At 41.3% G+C, this 18779-nt stretch overlaps 1 protein-coding gene across 1 annotated transcript in view; it reads right to left on the reverse strand.

The window, feature by feature from the left end:
- Window positions 1-485: 485 nt before the first annotated feature.
- The window catches only part of PDE6D (phosphodiesterase 6D), a 53831-nt gene continuing 35537 nt past the window's right edge, over window positions 486-18779 (reverse strand). The window contains exons 2-5 of the mRNA XM_077869221.1: window positions 4513-4601; window positions 3753-3878; window positions 2976-3081; window positions 486-1068 (exon numbers count right to left, since the gene is read on the reverse strand). Coding sequence (XP_077725347.1) covers window positions 987-1068; window positions 2976-3081; window positions 3753-3878; window positions 4513-4601 — 403 coding nt within the window. The 3' untranslated portion in view covers window positions 486-986. The remainder of the gene's footprint in view (window positions 1069-2975; window positions 3082-3752; window positions 3879-4512; window positions 4602-18779) is intronic.

The raw sequence follows: 18779 nt of genomic DNA on the forward strand, positions 1-18779 counted from the left end.
TCCTGGGTTTTAAGGCCTCCCAAGACCCTACCCCATCCCAGATGCGTTCCCATCCTTCTCCACATGACTTTGGGGAGATCTTTTCTCCATTCTGACTTCTATTCTCTCATGTAGAATAGAAGAGTTTCTACTCTGCTAGTTTAGAACTTCTACCCTTTCTGGAAACCTCTTGGACAAAGGTACATCATAAAGGTATGAAAAAAGCTAAAAGCAACAAACAAAAAAACAAAGGGTGCATCTACGTTGTGGACGAAAACCACTACATATTACATATCAGCATCATGGGTCTTGTTTGGGTACGTTGTACATTCTTGAAAAGCAGCAACTGAAGCATCAGGAACCACAAGATCTATCAGTTGATCTCTTGAGTAAAATATAGTTGTGATCCTACGGTCTGATAAATGTCTTTCTTCACATCACAGGACCAGGTTCATATTCCAGAAAAAGTAGAGATGAAAGCAGTGCCATGCTAAAGACTGTAGGAATATTTTAATTCATATGTTTTAATTCATTATGTAATAATAATATCAGTCTATTTTACAAGGTAAATGTATGAGAATGTATGAAATAGAAATTGCAGGAAAAAAACTAAACAGAAGTCAGGAATATGATTTTTTCCAAAACCAGGGGCCAAAGGAAGATGTGTTGCCTGTAGGGCCCAAGGAGGAGGCATGAAGGGGGCAGGAACAGCATTGGCTCTCGTGGTAAGCGTTTGTCCCTGTGTCACCCTGGGAAGGAGTCAAAGCTCACCCTCTGGCCTGGTCTGGGGTTGGGAGTTTAGTCTGGTCAGTGGAAGATGGCGGCTTGGAAGGAAACAGCCATCTGGTTATCTATACAGAACTGGTCCCCTGGTGGCCGCAAGTGGGTTTTGTATAGGGAATTAGGGGTCAAAGTGTCAATAATCAAATGTGTGGAGGAAAAAAGTAAACAGTTTCCTCCTTTCCCCCCCAAAACCCAAATTCTTGAAATGCACACACATTCTTCTCTCAAACGTAGAAAAGTCTCACTCTGGATGTGCTTACGAGAAGATCGTCGTCAAAAAATTTTGTCTCTATGATAACATTCCCACTATAAGTAAGAAGAGAGGGCAAAAGAGTGAGTGTGTTAGGCAACAGATTTCATTTGCACAAAGTGGTTTCAATTTGGCTTTGCTGGGCCCAGGGACATGCACCCACTTAGAACCCTGGCTTGGGGACGGACACTAAATCTATGTCTAAATGGGGTTAGAAGTCTAATGTGACATTTAACTTTGTGATTGTTTTCTCCTCAAGTTCAGAAAACAGAAGAGTATGTCTTAATCCTTGATATATGTAAAACCCTCAGCAGAATGCTCTGCACACAGGGGTGCTTATAGATAGGACTTAAACATTTTTTTTTTCATATGACTGACTTTTGATATACACGGAAACCTGCAGTCCTCAGGAGTGGTATCTTTCCCTACAATACCTATTCTGGTGGCCAGCTGTGGGTTGGTCTTTCCGCATTTATTCTCATCACTTTGGGTAATAGCACTCTGCTCTTCTTTTGGGGACCCACCCCATCTCCAGTCCATGTGTCAGTCAAGTAACCTCTCCTTCATCTGGCAAAAGGGTGGGCACAGGATATAATTTGGGCCAATCAGACCCTCTCCTCAGAGCAGGATCCTTCCTATGGCTGCTCCTGAAGGAAATCATCCATGCATGGACCCCTGCCATCTGTATCTCTGGAGCTGCCCGGGTCTCAGCACCATCCCTCCTGCCCCCCTCTCCCTGCTTTAGCTCTGTTGTATCTGCTGGAGTCATATCTATGACTTACAGCCAAAGAACCCCAAATGACTCACTTGTATTGCATAGAATGGAATTTCACTTTTCTTGGTGGGTATCTCAGTGTTTTCAAACCAAACAACTCTTGAACCAAGTTAAGGGCAACAGAGGTACTATTTTTGGGTTCCAAAAAGTAAAATATGATATATGACTTAAATAGCCTAAATATGTTATCATAGACTTACTGGTTTTAGTACCTGAAAGAAATTGGGCCTGGCCAAGGGAGAGTCAAATGATGGCTAATAAAATATAAAAAATGCCCTTCTATATACTCCCTTGTACTTTCCCAAGGTAATTAATAGCCAGCAGAGACATTTTTGCTGGTAATTAATTATAAAATAGGTACATAAGAAACTCAAGATTTAATTGGCTAACAGAATATAAAAATACTTACTGTTGTAATTAAAAATATATTAAAGACTTATAAAGTAAATAGATTCTTTTTATGTTCAGCATGGCTTTCACCAAGGATCTGTTTAAAGGGACAACCCAACATTACACAATTACCTGTGTGAATAGCTCATTATTACACACTAGTACTAAAACCTTTGAAAGTCTAATACCCTTTCCCTAGAGAAAATGGAAGGTGGGCCATTACTGATAGTGTTTTTGTATAAAGGACAAACTATTTTTTGAGCAGGAAGCATAAATATTAAAACGGTAAGGTAGTTTCTGAAAAACTATAACCAAACATTATCCTCTAAAACAAAATTAGAACTTTGCCAGATGCCATTAAAGGCCATTCAAGAAAAGTACAGAGTATTAGAAGTTTGGTAATTAGGAAAGTCTGCAAATAAGCCTAGATTTCAGAGAGAGTACATGCCCATTTCCTTCCACATCATCTTGGTTTATCCTCACTATACCTCTGTGAGATAGAATTATTAATTCTATGTTTAGAGAGGAGAAAAATAAGGCCAGAGAGGTAAACATTGTTCAAGATTGCACATCTAGTCAGGGTTAATCAGGAATTTAGTCTAAAGGTCTAAACTAAAGTTTATTTTTTCCACTTGATCACACTATCCTTTTCACATGACAGAAGTCAGTAACCTGTAAGCTCGAATACCCTTGGATACTCTTTACTCTTATTTTCAGCCTGGATTGCCTGCTGAACAGCCCTGCCAGGGACTCCTGCTTCTAGACATACTCCACAATCCCTGTGGTCTGCTCACTCACGTTAGCACACTGGCGGGCATCATCTGGGACTCAGGCGCTGCCTCTATCAGGGATTGCCAGGTGTTTGTGGAGTTAGGGATCACAAAGCCAAACTCGAAGAACCATTCTGAAGGAAGAAGGTAAAGCTGGTGAGACAGTCTCAGGGCTCCTTGTCCACCCCCCACAAATGAAGCCATCATAAACCTCCCGGGTCAGAGGCATAAGAAAGATCATGAAAGGCCCCTCAGGCTGTCCTCTGGACCACACCAGAGACTCGTTCCCTATGCTCTAGGGTCTAAAGAACTAGGCCACTGGGTGGATATAGTATAAGCAACGCTTTCTTAGAAGCAGGCTATATGTATGTGATAAACAGAAGAACAGAATAGGCCTCTTACTTGGAGTTTCAGCTCTAAGACACATATGTGCACTCTTACAGTTCACAGTGGAAACTCACTGCAGTGGACTTGCCAGTCAGAGCCATAGGAGGCTGTATGGAGAGCACTGTGCAGGCCCTCAGCAGCAGCTTCCTCGTGACCATGTTCTAATTCGCCAGGTATAAAGCAGGCACCAACCCCAGGCCCACCAGTGTCAGAAACCCTTTTGTTGGGCTCAAAGCCCCTTGTCATTGCCAGTTTTGTTTTATTTTTGGTGGGGCCCCCAGTCTTGCAGGGTGTAGGAATCACAGCACAAACCGAGTTGCAAAATGAGTGTTACCAAAGCAGTGCTTTAGTTTACTGGGTCTTGCCTTTTTCCCCTGTCACCCTAAGTGTGGCTTCCAGGCACTAGGCCACAGAATACCTTCTAGGCATTGCCCTTTGAAGTAAACTTTTTGTTCCAGGCGGAATTTTTCCATTTGCTCTGCTGAAGAGAAGTTCAATTCTCGAGACACTGCCTTGCACTTGAGGATTTTCTTGGGAACACGGGCTGGTAAAGAAAAAGAAATATTGAAGCCATTCTAAATGAAAGTCACAGAGATAGCTACAGAGATAGTGAGAGAGAGAGACACCAGCAGGGAGTAGAGGAAGAAGAAGGCAACCCCATGCCAGGCTTGATCCCAGGAGCCTGGAACACAATCAGCTGAGGCACTCAGGTGCCCCAGAATTATACTTTTTAATTAAAGGCAGAGGTCCCCAGTTGGTCAAGTGCATCTGCCTGAAAGATCTTTAAGAAACACCAGATGTAGTGCATTCATGGGCTTTCCCTAGCTGCTCTCATCAAGGGAAGGGCTGAATGGGCACCTTCTTTACTATGTTCTGTTGGTTTTAACCTCTTAGATTTTCTTTTATTTCAGAGAGATAAAAATGCAAATTTTCTTTAGGAAAAAAAGTTGAGAGCTTAGTTTATATTTCTGGGTATATTATAATGCTAAAATTTCAGCACAAAGTAGGTTTTGGGAAGTGAGAGAAGAAAAGGCAGGAAAAGAACTAGGAATTTCAACAACACATGCTGTGCCCACAGGGGTTTGCCCCCCCATTGGGGTGCACATTAATTTAGCTCCCTGATGCTTAGACCATGCTAACGAATTAGAGCCCTGTGCAAACAAAGGGTAGGAGAATACCTTCATGCTCCACTCCAGGGACAGACAAGTCTTCTGTTCCTTGCCACAGTATCTTTCCTGTCTCAGCATCCCGGAGGTTCATCCAATTTCTGATCAAATATATTAAGGAAAAATAATGCATGGGAAGTGACTTTTACTTTGTATTTCAGGTGTATTCTAGCTCTCAGATTTGCTCCTACCAACTCGTGTTTACTTTTTAGCAAAGTCGGCCTATCTGCTAAGTGCCACGAAAGCAAATAAGAATGTGTAGGAGGGTCCAAAGGACATCTAAAGGAAGATCTTAAGCAGAGACCCAGTAGAGATATTTTTATGTACAACAGGAAAATCAACGACTCTATACATCTAGAAATTGCAAAAGAGAGAAAATGAATAGTGCAAAATTAAAAACTTTCCAACAGAATCAGTCTAGTGAAGATAAAAGACCTAAAGAAACAGGTAAGAGAAGTATCCCAAAAAATGACTCATGCAGACCACACCCACAGTGAGGATCATAGCCCCAAGTTTTACTCACAAGTCCAGAGTTCTGAAGTACCTGTTTAATGGCCTGCTCTTAAATATCAGAGACTAGCCAAGGATCACGAGAAACTGAGGAAAGCATTTACTATGAAAGACAGACCAAAACGAAGAGAAAAAAGGAACTCAGAGGAAAGAGACTACAGAGGAAGACACAAACTTTTAAAAAGAAGCATTAAAAACAAAACAGCCGGGGGCAGCCCCGGTGGCTCAGCGGTTTTAGTGCCGCCTTTGGCCCAGGGCATGATCCTGGAGGCCCTGGATGGAGTCCCATGTCGGGCTCCCTGCATGGGGCCTGCTTCTTCCTCTGCCTTTGCCTCTCTCTCTCTCTCTCTCTCTGCCTTTCATGATTAAATAAATAAAATCTTAAAAAAAATAAAAACAAAAATAAAACAGCCAGAGCTAACATAACTCTTACAGACACTAAAAATTATATACAATTGAATTTTGCATATTTTAGGTGATTTTCTCTGGCTCAAGGTCACAAATTTTGAGGCTAGTCCATTGATAATCTCTTTTTGTTATAAAATGCCTTCTAACTTAAGTAGTTCTATTTTCTAGTTTCTGTACTGTTCATCATACAATAAATAAGGGACTAATAACAATGAAAAAAAAAAGAGCAGAGAACAAAAAAGAATGCTAGAAAAATACACATTTTGGTAAGCAGAACCAAACAACTCAATGCAAGGGTTTGAGGACAAAGTTTTCCTGAAGTCTTTCAGAAAGAAAAATAAAAAGCCACAAAGAGAGAAAACAAGAGAATAAGGATACAAAAACTGGATATAAGTCTAAGAAGTCCAAAATCTAACAGGAGTTCAAGACAGAACAAGAAAGCAAGGAGAGGAAGTTATCAATTAATTAAATCAAGAAAATGTCCCAGATTGAAAGGTTCTAGCAAGTGCCCAAGTCACATCATGGGAACTTGCAGAACATCAAGGTTAAAGTGAAGCTTCCAGAGGGAAAACAAGTTGTCACATAAAGGGTCAGAATCAGAGTGGGGGAAAAAAAAATCAGAGTGAATCACACTTTTCAACAGGGACTCTGGAGGATAGAAAAATGATTTTCCCCTTAAAATTCTCAGGGAGGGCAGCCTGGGTGGCTCAGTGGTTTAGTGCTGCCTTCAGCCCAGGGCCTGATCCTGGAAACCCGGGATCGAGTCCCAGGTCAGACTACCTGCATGGAGCCTGCTTCTCCCTCTGCCTGTGTCTCTGCCTCTCTGTCATGAATTAATAAATAAAATCTTAAAACATAAAATAAAATTCTCAGGGAAATTCCTGAAACTAAAAAAAGATTTACTTTCTCAAGAAAACATGATAATGGGCAGCCTGGGTGGCTCAGCGGTTTAGTGCCGCCTTTAGCCTAGGGCGTGATCCTGGAGACTCAGGATCGAGTCCCACGCATGGAACCTGCTTCTCCCTCTACCTGTGTCTCTGCCTCTCTTACTCTCTGTGTGTCTCTCATGAATAAGTAAATAAAATCTTTTTTTTTTTAAAGATTTTATTTATTTATTCATAGACACAGAGAGAGAGAGAGGCAGAGACACAGGCAGAGGGAGAAGCAGGCTCCACACAGGGAGCCCGATGTGGGACTCGATCCTGGGTCTCCAGGATCACACCCCAGGCTGCAGGCAGTGCCAAACCGCTGCGCCACCGGGGCTGCCCCGTAAATAAAATCTTAAAAAAAAAAGAAACTAATAAAAATATGCTTCTTCAAAATGACAAGGAAGACAAAGGAAGAGATGATACTGGATCCAGGAAGTAAGGGATCTAAACAAGAGACAGGTGAAAGAGGTCCTCTGAATGACTGTGAAGGAGACTTCAGAATAATAGCTTTATAGCAAGCCTGGAAGGTGACAGGTCAAGGGCCCAGACAAAAGGAAATCAGAATGAAATTCATTGAATATTTAATGTATTTATATGGAAAGGTTTATACAGTTAGGAACATTTCAGGGTTAATTAGTGAGAAGCACAGAAAATCTAAGCAAATGAATAAAAAAACCAAGACAATAATTAACAGGAAAAAAAATCAAAGGAAGTATTGGAAGAAAAAGTAGTTATAGTATACTAATGGCATCATTGCAAACAGTATTGCCATAAGTCATAATAATAAAAACATGGACTATGGATCCAATATCATCATCCTGGGAGGATGGGGGAAGGAGAAGAGCATGTATGTGTGGTCAGGCAGAAAGTGCTGGGAAAGAACAAAACTCATCTTCCATAGTGGGAAGTCAATAAACAATGCCTAAAACAGAGACATTAAGACATAGCCACAGTGTGCAATTCAGAAATATGAAGATAAATACCAAATAAATCAGCTAGAAATTGAAAATAGCTTTTTCTGGGGAGTAGAAAATAGGAATGTGAGGATACAGAACTTAGCTCATCATTCAAAACCAGGTAGATTTGACTCTGAATAATACACACACAACTCTGATAGATAAAAACACTAAATTTAAAAAGATAGTCCTGAGTTTTTTTTAAAACAATGGACAGATAAAAAGAAAAATCAATATTATCTATACATGGAGGCTGTCTGAGAAAAATGGTTAATATTTGTAGAGACTGAGCTTCGGATAAGTCCAGTTGATACAGTTTCCAAGTCTTTCTTTTTCCCTTTTCTTTTTGCTGTCTAGCAACCAAACCCTCTTCCCAATAGTACCCTGCAGCCTCCATGCTGCCATGGGAGACAGCGACTGCTATGCATTACTGTAACTAGAAGATCTAAATCCTTCCCTCCATAGCCTGGTGCAGTGAAGGGCAAGCACATGACTTAAGCGTGGATGCCTGGGTACCAGCTCTGGGGCCTGGTCACACAGGACTTGAAGAAAAGTCAATAGTAGTTCTTCAGGATAGCCCAGCAGGTCATGCTAACCCAAACTTTCCTGCTGTGTGGCTGCTGCTGCAGGCTCTTGTCTTCTGACTGTCAGTCGTTCTGAAACCCCAGGGAGCCTTCCATCTTTCCCATTGTTTGGGTAGCCAGCAGTGCTGAACCCAGAGCAACGTGGTTGATTAGTATCACTATGTGTGTCATGGTACAGTTAACCCTCTGGAGAGATTCTAGTAGGTTTTGCTGCTACTAGAGAAAAGTCATGAAAAATAACCAAGGGTTATCCAGTAGAATGCCTTGAATGAGGGATACCCTAGTTTCCTGTGCCCTCAACCTGTTTGTACACTGCTCCCTCCTGGCATGGACCTATTTTTGCTTTGAGGTTGTGTTGGTTGTGCTATTCTCCTCTTGGTGTGTGCAATCCTAACAAAATCTCCTTGCATGCTCATTATATTACCAGATACTGCTGCTCTTATACACCTATGTGGTTTTTTCTCTGCTTCATATTTTGAAATTCCACTTTTTTTTAAACATCTAAATTCAAAAGCAAGTTCCAAGTATACATACTTACTTAGATCACATTTTTTAAAATCACTTTTTAAAAAAATTAATTATTTTTATTTTTAAAGATTTTACTTATTTTTTCATGAGAGACATAGAGAGAGGCAGAGACATAGGCAGAGGGAGAAGCAGGCTCCCCGTGGGGAGCCTGATGCAGGACTCCACCCCAGGACCCTGCGATCATAACCTGAGCCAAAGGCAGATGCTCAACCACTGAGCTACCCAGGTGCCCCCATATCTTCTTTTTAAAGTAAGCTCTACAAAAAAGAAAAAAAAAAGTAAGCTCTATGCCCAATGTGGGACTTGAACTCACCACCCCAAGATCAAGAGTCGCATGCTCTACCAGCTGAGACAGCCAGGCATCCCCAGATCACATATTAAAATTCTAATGACTACAAATATACTTATCTATTCAGGGGTCTTCATATATGAAGAGAAAGCTTCCCCAACTGGAGAAATGAAACAGTATATACCACTGCTCTAGCAAGTCCACTCTGAGCTCAGATCTAAACAGAACTCTTTTAGATTTTTCAGAAGATACAGCACTCATTTAACCTGTTCTGTACATGCTTTTCATTCTTTTCTACAGATAGTCTCCCAGGTACCAATATAGCCACACCGGACAGCAGATTTTCTTAAACAACGAAACTAAAATTAGTCTTAAAGTTTCAGGCTCTCATACAAGTGGGGCATTCTAGCAAAACTACTGCAAGAAAAGCTCGGAAAAGGGGCTCCCTTCATAAAGCAACAGCTAGATCGGATCTAGCAGTTTCCAAAAAAAGCATTACTGCTGCCGGCCCAGGTCAGCAAAGAAAAGCCTGGCACCAGAATTTACTCTTCAGCCTATCAAAGGATAGAAAGAAAAAAGTCTCAAATGAGAGTGTTCTCTCTGATAATTAGTGGATAGTGAATTTAAGATTCCTCCATTTTATAGCAAGGGAGAGGATGCTAAAAATACATGGCTCATCTCCTTAACATAAGCACCTCTTCTCTTTATAAATAATCAGTTTCAGGATTTAATTATCTTTCTTGGAAATATACACTTAAAAAAATATTTTGGCTAGTTCAACAATTAAGTATTTCCTGCATATACCTTAATCTGGAAACCTACCAGTGTCTGTATTGTGTGCTTCATTGTATAATCCTAACAAAACCTATAAGATTTTACTCTCAATAAATACAAGATTGAAGAAATATAAACAGAGTTCCATCCAATGATGTTGGAATGGAGGCTTAGAGGCCCTCTAATTTCTGTAAGTTAGGGGTGAAAAGGAACACTTTTTTAAAAATTTTTTATTTTAAAATTTTTTAATTTATTTATGATAGTCACAGAGAGAGAGAGAGAGAGGGAGGCAGAGACACAGGCAGAGGGAGAAGCAGGCCCCATGCACCAGGAGCCCGACGTGGGATTCGATCCCGGGTCTCCAGGATCATGCCCTGGGCCAAAGGCAGGCGCCAAACCGCTACGCCACCCAGGGATCCCGGAACACTCTTAATTCATGGCAGAGATGCAGCCATTTGGGAAGAGCTTTATAAGTCATAAAAATACAAATCCATGACAGCCCAGTAGCAAAAATAAATAAAAATTATTAAGGTAGATATCTTAAAATAATAACCACAAGGAAAGACGGTCCTCAAAAGAGGAAGCATATTTTGCTAAAAATGTTGCGAATGAAAAGTAAGCTTTGATGGCTGATCATCATCTGGCTGAAAATATTTTTGTTTTAGCAGCTTTTTGTTAACTAGATTTTTCAGAGAAAAAGAGCCTGAGTTTTAAGACTCAAAGGTCAAGTCACTTCAATCTTGAGAGAGGAGAGGATTAGGTGGACAAGCTTTAAGGAGGGGGGCTGGAGGACTATTTATAAATACCACCTTCTGGGTCAGCCAGGTCTTTTCTCATTTAGAAGCTCCCAGGTGATTTATACCCAGGGTGAGCACAAAGGAACATTCCTTTACTATGGGAAGCCTCTGTTCAGAGAGCTGTTTTCAGTAGCTTCTTATTGGAACCAGGCGGACAAAAGCAGCACACTCTCATATGTAAAAGTAAGAGCATGTTAAAAATAAGCTTCAGTTTGGAAACAATAAGTTCCAGAAAAAAAATCAATAGTTTGTAGAGTGTGGAGCCTTAGGAAAGGTAAAAAAAGGAGTAAACTAAGATACACATGGAAGAATGAGAGTCACTTGGTTCCACACAGAAGGTTACATAAGTTTTCTTATGTTTTAAATAGCTGCGACCTGGTATGATTTTGGTCCAGTGCGGGGGTTGGGGGCAGACCTGAGGTAAAGAAGGCCGTCAGGGGGGTGGTGGTGGAGTGGGAAGCGAAGGCTTGGGGACTGGAAGAAACCAGTCAGATGAGCGAGGGATGAGGTAAATTTCCTTGAGATGTGAATGCAGGGACTGGGACAGAAGAATTTAAAATACTTAGTCATCTAGAAGCATTTTGGCATGCATACAACCTTGATTTTTATATATTAAACAGAACAGATCCACTATACATGGCAGTACATCACTGGCCAGTTGAGAGGAGAGACAGGAGGGAGATTAGGGGAGAGGAAGAGAGAGCGTAGAGAGGAGGAATGGGGAAGCTAAAGAGGGAAAGAGGAAAGAAACATGGAACATACAAACAGAGGGAGAGAGAGAGACATACACAAGGGAAGGAGGGAAAGAAAAAAAAAAAAGACACTGAGAAAGAGACAAATAAAGATGCCCACATGTAACCGAGAGGCCAGGATAAAAGAGAACAACAAGGAAGAGGCTCAGGAAGTTCAGAGACGAGATTCTAGTTTTTCCTGCTTGAATCTTGTATTATAGAGCTGTCCTGGTTAGTGGCTTTCATAGAATGGTTTGAAATTGATGGGTAGGAAGACTGTCCCCCCTGAAAATGTTAATTGGCTAATTCATAGTTTCTTGTAATTTATCATTCAAACTAGTACTTTTGAGAATGAAAAGGTGCTAACTGGACAGCACACTTAAATGAGTTGGTTCATATAAGGTGCTTAGAACAGTGCCTGGGCATCTAGTGAGCAGAGTGTTGTTATGAATCCATCATCCTCTCCTATCTAGGATCCTGATGGCTTTCCTCGCTTCCAGTCTTTTTTTTTTTTTTTTTTTTGGTGAGAGAGACGAGCTAGCGAGCCAGGGCGGTAGGCGCAGAGGGAGAGGGAGAGAATCCCAAGCAGGCTCCACACTCAGCAAGGAGCCGATGCAGGGCTTGATCTCACGACGCTGAGATCACGACCTGAGCTGAAATCAAGTCAGATGCTTAACCAATTGAGTTACCCAGGTGCCCCTCCTAGCTTCCTCTTTGAATCCATTCTCACAGAAGAAGATAGTTTTATAAAATCTGTGAATTAGATGTTAAGCCCCAGTTTTCCTTTGCACTTAAAAACAAAATTCAAGTCCTTTGTATGGTTTGCAAGGTCCCCAGTCTCTATGCTCCCACCATAATGGGCTCCTTTCTCTTTCTTCAGCACACTAGTGTTTCTTCTATCCATGAAGCCGCCTGACTGCTCTTGCCCTTATTTTTCACATCCCCAGATCCTGGCTTCAGTGGCACCTCCTCAGAGAAACTCTTGGGGTCAGTCTACCGTATGGTCTCTGAATCCAGATCTGCCTGACTCCTAAATTGGGGCTCTTTCTGTGCACCCATGCCAACCCTGGCTACATCCTGGCCTCCCCTAAGCAGACAGTTTGTACCATCTCCAACTACCCTGAGAAGAGGCTAAACACTGCTTCACCTTTGCTATGGTCAAAGACATTCAAAGGATCCTTCCAGATTGATTCAGGTCTCTCCATATACCTGATCTCAAACTATCATTCATTCAGTAAGTGGTTATTGAAAACCTACTATGTGTCAGGTATTAACATCAAAATGCATGTAAAAAATCTGGGCAATATTATTTCATAGGAAGTGACAAACGTGGAGGGGGACAATATTTCTATATTTATGTATTATTTTATAAACTTATGGTCTTAACTATGTAGGTAAAATATACATTTGTCTATTCTACATACATCCCTTTTAAAAATATTTTCATTGGAATATTAAGAGATTGCCTTATATTCAGGGTTTCCTTGTATTTGGGCATTATTCTGATAATTTTGTGGATTTCCTCTACAAAACCAAATAACTTATTCATTTACATCCTTCAAAACAATTCATACTCAAGCTAGATAATTCTCAGTGATACTGAGATAATTATCTAATGATATTAACTCAGTTCCTGATTACTAATCTAGGGATAGAAGATCTATATTGTATTATTTCAATTCCTAACAATTTACCAGGAAGAGAATTGGTTTATCAAGTGTTATTCTGTTCTAGCCCTTCCTGAAAAGTAAACTTTAGGTTTATAGAAAAGTTATAAAATAGTAGAGTTCTCATATACCCCAGACTAGTTTCCCCCTATGATAGACATCTTACGTTTGCCACAACTAATGAGCCATTACTGATACATTGGCACTAACTAAAGCCTACAGTTTGTTCAGATTTCCTTAGTTTTAATTTAATATCCCTTTTCTGTCCCAGGATCCCACATTACATATAGTTATCATGTCTCCTGAAGCTCCTCTAGGCTTCTGAGAGTTTCTCAGATTTTCCTTTTTTTTAATGACCTTGACAGTGTTGAGTAGTATTGGGTCAAATATTTTCTGGGTGCCTGCCAGTCAGGGTTTGTCCGATGTTTTTCTCATAATTAGGCTGTGGTTGTGAGTTTTTAGGAGGAAGACCATTGAGATGAAGTGCCATTTTCATCCCATCATGTCAAGATTATTATGTACTATCAACATGATTTATCAGTGCTGACGTTGATCTTGATCTGAGGTGGTGCTTGTCAGGTTTCTCCACTGTAAATATACTCTTTCCCTCCGTTCCATATTGTTCTCTTGGAAGGAATTCACTGTATGCAGCCCAAAATAAAGGAGTGGGGAGTTATGCTCTATCTCCTATGTGAATTATTTGGAATTCTGCAGTGGAGATTTGTCTCTTCCCACTGATTTTTTTTTTTAAGATTTTATTTATTTATTCATGAGAGACACAGAGAGAGGCAGAGACACAGGCAGAGGGAGAAGCAGGCTCCATGCAGGGAGGGAGCCCGAGGTGGGACTTGATCCTGGGACTCCAGGATCGCGCCCCGAGCTGAAGGCAGGGGCTCAACCGCTGAGCCCCCCAGGCATCCCTCTCCCACTGATTTTTAAAATTCAACTATTTATTTATATCAGGCCAGTTGCTTTTATTATCAAGTGACTGTGCTCTGATACCTAACTTTTTATCTCCAACATGAAAATATTTTAACAGGGAATCCCTGGGTGGCTCAGCGGTTTGGCGCCTGCCTTTGGCCCAGGGCGTGATCCTGGAGTCCCGGGATCGAGTCCTGCATCAGGCTCCCTGCATGGAGCCTGCTTCTCCCTCTGCCTGTCTCTGCCTCTCTCTCTGTGTGTCTTTCATGAACAAATAAATAAGATCTTTAAAAAAAAAAAACTGATTAAAAAAAAAAAGAAAAGAAAAAAGAAAATATTTTAACAGTAAACAACCTGCTTAAAAATATTTAGTTAAGGGGCTCCTGGGTGGCTCAGTGGTTGAGCGTCTGCCTTTAGTTCAGGTCATGATCCTGGGGTCCTGGGATCAAGTCCTGCATCAGGCTCCCTGCAGGGAGTCTGCTTTTCCCTCTGCCTAGGTCTCTGCCTCTCTCTCTCTGTGTCTCTGTGTAAATATAATCTTAAAAAAAAAAAAATTAGTTAAGATGCTCACCTACAAGTCTCAGGGATTAATTTGGGTTATGGGATTAAGAACCACATGCTCTATGTTGGCAAATTGAACACCAAACAAACAAACAAACAAACAAAAAGCCACATGCTCCTCTGAATAAGACAGGCAGGTACCCGGGAATGCTCATTTTATTTTATTTTAAAATTTTTTGAATGATTATTTATTTATTTATTTATTTATTTATTTATTTATTTATTTTAAAGATTTTATTTATTTATTCATGAGAGACACAGAAAGAGAGAGAGGCAGAGACACAGGCAGAGGGAGAAGCAGGCCCCATGCAGGGAGCCTGATGTGGGACTCGATCCCGGGTCCCCAGGGTCGCGCTGGGCTGAAGGTGGTGCTAAACTGCTGAGCCACCCGGGCTGCCCTGAATGCTCATTTTAAAAAGCAATTCTCGGGCAGCCAGGGTGGCTCAGCGGTTTAGCAAGACCTTCAGCTCAGGGCCTGATCCTGGAGACCCGGGATCGAGTCCCACATCGGGCTCTCTGCATGGAGCCTGCTTCTCCCTCTGCCTGTGTCTCTGCCTCTCTCTCTCTCTGTGTCTCTCATGAATAAATAAGTAAATCTTAATTTAAAAAAATAAAAAAGTAAAAAGCAATTCTCATGTGCAACACAGTTAAGATATCACTCAATTAGCCTTTATAATCTAATATACAATGACTAGAGTAATACTCCTAAAACACAAACTGGATCATATCATTACTTCTTCTTAAAAACTTTCAAAAGATTTTCACTGAGAAAAGTCCTAACTTTTTAGCTTTGCATTTTAAATTCTTTACCTTGTGGCCGCCCCAATATCTCTCTTGCCACCCTTTCTGCTGCACACTCCTTCCTACTCCCTATTCTCATCTAGGCACAGGGGGGATACTCTGCCCTCGTGCATCCCTAGGCTCTCTGGTCAGCATGGACACTGGACACTCATTTGAAGTCTTTCCCAAGAGCAGCCAGCAAAATCAAAAGAGCTGAATCACTTTTTGGGGACCCAATCAGGTGTTATGATCACCACATGGCACACCAGACATGCTAATAAAAGGAGGTGAGAAGAAACCTTTCTTTGGCTTAAAGGACCCTTAAGGAGTCAACCATGATAGAAGGAAATGGGAGTAACAAAGACAGAGATCATCGGCAGAGGCTGGCTACAATTGCCCCAGATGTACCAACTGCACAGCAAAGCCATCCAAGCAAATCTCTAAAATAAGACACATCAAGTCTGACTAGTCTTCACTTCCATTGCTCAGAGAAGGAAACACTCTTGGTCATTTTTATATAATGCCACAAATACCATGCAGCAAACTTTTTTACAAAGAATAGCAGAATTTCTCTGTGTATGATGAGATGAAGAGAAAAGCAAAAAAGCAGAGCTGCCATAATTCCTAGAAAATACGTTGCAGCCCCATTAACCAAAGTTACACAGCTGAAAAGTAGGAAGCTCAGAACTTGGGATGATGGTCAGACTGAAGATCAAGCATCTTCCACTGTCCTGCTGCCTCCCCACAATAAGGAATAAAGCAACCATAAAATCACCATCTTATTCTTCGTGCTCTGCAATCATCTTTCTTATCCTTTAAATTACAATGTCTTTTTTTCTCTTAATGAAATAAAAACAACTTGTTTGTAAAAAGATCCAGAAAAAAGCTAAGTCTTCACCACTTCTCTCAATACCAAACTGCTCAAACCAATGGCAATTCTGATTTCAGTCACAGGCTCCCCACTCTAGGTGAAGCTGATTGTGAAAGTAATTCACAAGTAAAATACTTTTAAAAGTAAAAGCTTTTAATCCTTTCTTAAACATTACCTGTTTGGGTCTCCATTAGTTTGCTCATTCTTGTATATCCTGGGTTTAGCAGTCTTTGGATGATCTTGAGGTAAAAGTAAATGTTAGGTGATGGGAGAGGAATATACATTTTTAACAATGGATTAAAAGACATATTTTGAATTCAGGGAAGAATGATTCAAGAAATACTGAATAAGAAGAACTAAAGATGTTACATATAAAGTAAGCCATGATTTATGCTTACCGGGGATGCACTACAAGCATTCTCTTTTGTGTCAGAACCTTTCAGAATTATTCAACATTATTCTAGAGGTGGGACGCCTGGGTGGCTCAGCAGTTGAGCGCCTGCCTTCAGCCTAGGGCCTGATCCCGGAATCCGGGCATCCAGTCCCACATCGGGCTCCCTCCATGGACCCTGCTTCTCTCTCTGCCTATGTCTCTGCCTCTCCCTTTTTGTCTCTCATGAGTAAATAAAAATCTTAAAAAATCGGACAACAGGAAGCAAAAGTATCATTATTTGTAAGTGATATGACTGTATATCTAGAAAACCTTAAAGGATCAAATATAAACCAACTGAGTCAGCAGGCACCCTGATTATAAACTTCTTGAGGGCAGAGGTGTTTCTTCTCATTCAGTTGACAGCAAAAGCATAGAAATCTTTGGCTAGGAGTTCCTGGATGTTAGCCACATCATTCAGTAACTTTCTAGCATATGAAAAATACTTCAGGGATCCCTGGGTGGCTCAATGGTTTAGTGCCTGCCTTGGTTTGGCCCAGGGCGTGATCCTGGAGTTCCGGGATCAAGTCCCATGTCCGGCTCCCTGCATGGAGCCTGCTTCTCCCTCTACCTGTGTCTCTGCCTCTCTCTCTCTCTCTGCCTCTCATGAATAAATAAATAAAATCTAAAAAAAAAAAAAAAAAAAAAAAAGAAACTTTATAGGTTACTGGGTTTGGGGCACTCTAGGATACAGTCAATCATTTTTTTATAGGGTACTTTTTTTTTTTTTTAAAGATTTTATCTATCCATTTATGAGAGACAGAGAGAGAGAGAGGCAGAGACAAAGGCAGAGAGACAAGCAGGCTCCATGCAGGGAGCCCGATGTGGGACTCGATCCCAGGACTCCAGGATCACTCCCTGAGCCGAAGGCAGGCACCCAACTGCTGAGCCACCCAGGTGCCCTTATAGAGAAGTTTTTCATTTTATTTATTTGTTTGTTTATTTATAAGATTTTACTTATTTATTCATGACAGACACAGAGAGAGAGAGAGAGAGAGAGAGAGAGAGAGAGAGAGAGGCAGAGACACAGGCAGAGGGAGAAGGAGGCTCCATGCAGGGAGCCTGATGTGGGACTCAATACCGGGTCTCCAGGATCACACCCTGGGCCGAAGGCGGCGCCAAACTGCTGGGCCATCAGGGCTGCCCAAGTTTTTCATTTTAGAATTTTGAATTAAGGCAAAAACAGGACTAATTTCTCAATCAGTATTTTATTTTTATTCTACTTTGTAGAGCTCAAGTTATCTCCTCATGGCACTTATTAACAGGTACCTTAGTTGAGTAGTTCTTATTTGTCTAGAACTTGGTTCTTATTTTCAGTCTACTTAAAAAATAATCATGGGGGGCACCTGGGTGGCTCAGTGGTTGACCGTCCGTCTGCCTTCTGCTCAGGTCATGATCCTAGGATCCTGGGATCAAGTCCACATCAGGCTCCCTGGAGGGAGCCTGCTTCTCCCACTGCCTATGTCTCTGTCTCTCTCTGTGTCTCTCTCATGGATAAATAAAATCTTAAAAAAATAAATCACAGGTGCCTGTGGCTCAGTCTGTTAATTATCTGTCTTCATCTGCCTTCGGCTCAGGTCATGATCTCAGGGTTCTGATATCAAGTCCCACATGGGGCTCTCACTCAGTGGGGAGCCCACTTCTCCCTCTACCCCTCCCTCCTGGCTTGTGTGCATTCTCTCTCTCTCTTAAATACATACATACATACATACATAAAATCTTTAAAAAAATTCAGATTCTGGGAATAATCCTTTCCTGCATTTTTTTTAAAGATTTATTTATTTATCATAGACAGAGAGAGAGAGGGGCAGAGACACAGGCGGAGGGAGAAGCAGTCTCTATGCCGGGAGCCTACCGTGGGACTCGATCCCGGGACTCCAGGATCGCGCCCTGGGCCAAAGGCAGGCGCTAAACCGCTGAGCCACCCAGGGATCCCCCCTTTCCTGCATTTTAAGGACAGTTGAGAATTACAAACTTTGCAGAATGAAATCTTTTTTTTTTTAAGATTTAAAAAATTCATTTGAGAAAGAGAGCACACTAGTGGGGGGGGGGGGAGGAGAGGCAGAGGGAGAGGGAGAGGGAAAGGGAGACTCCCCTCTGAGCAGGGAACCCAATGTGGGGCTCGATCCCAGGACCCCGGGATCATGACTTGAGCTGAAGGCAGAGGCTTAACCATCTGACCTACCTAGGTGTCCCGCAGAATGAAATCTCTAAAAGATGCTACCAAAGTCAAAACAGAGGTATATTCTTACACTTAACTTAGCCAAAAGTCTGAGAAGTGATCAAAGGTACATTCTTAAAGCTATGCCAGAAAAACAAAGATCATTATTAGCTCTATTAGCATGAAATCTGCCCAGCACAAATACATTTTTTTGGTCTTAATTTCTTAAAATGAATGAATCTCATTTGGAATGATTTTTCCCATTAAGTGTAGAAATCATATATACACAATCTTTAACTTATAAATGTCTTCAATTCACCTTCAAATATTAGGGACATCCATTTGGAAGTCCTTCAACTTTGCTGACATAAGTATTCTTTTT

The sequence above is a fragment of the Canis aureus genome, chromosome 24 (assembly GCF_053574225.1).
Source record: "Canis aureus isolate CA01 chromosome 24, VMU_Caureus_v.1.0, whole genome shotgun sequence".
In the NCBI taxonomy this organism is placed as follows: Eukaryota; Metazoa; Chordata; class Mammalia; order Carnivora; family Canidae; genus Canis; species Canis aureus.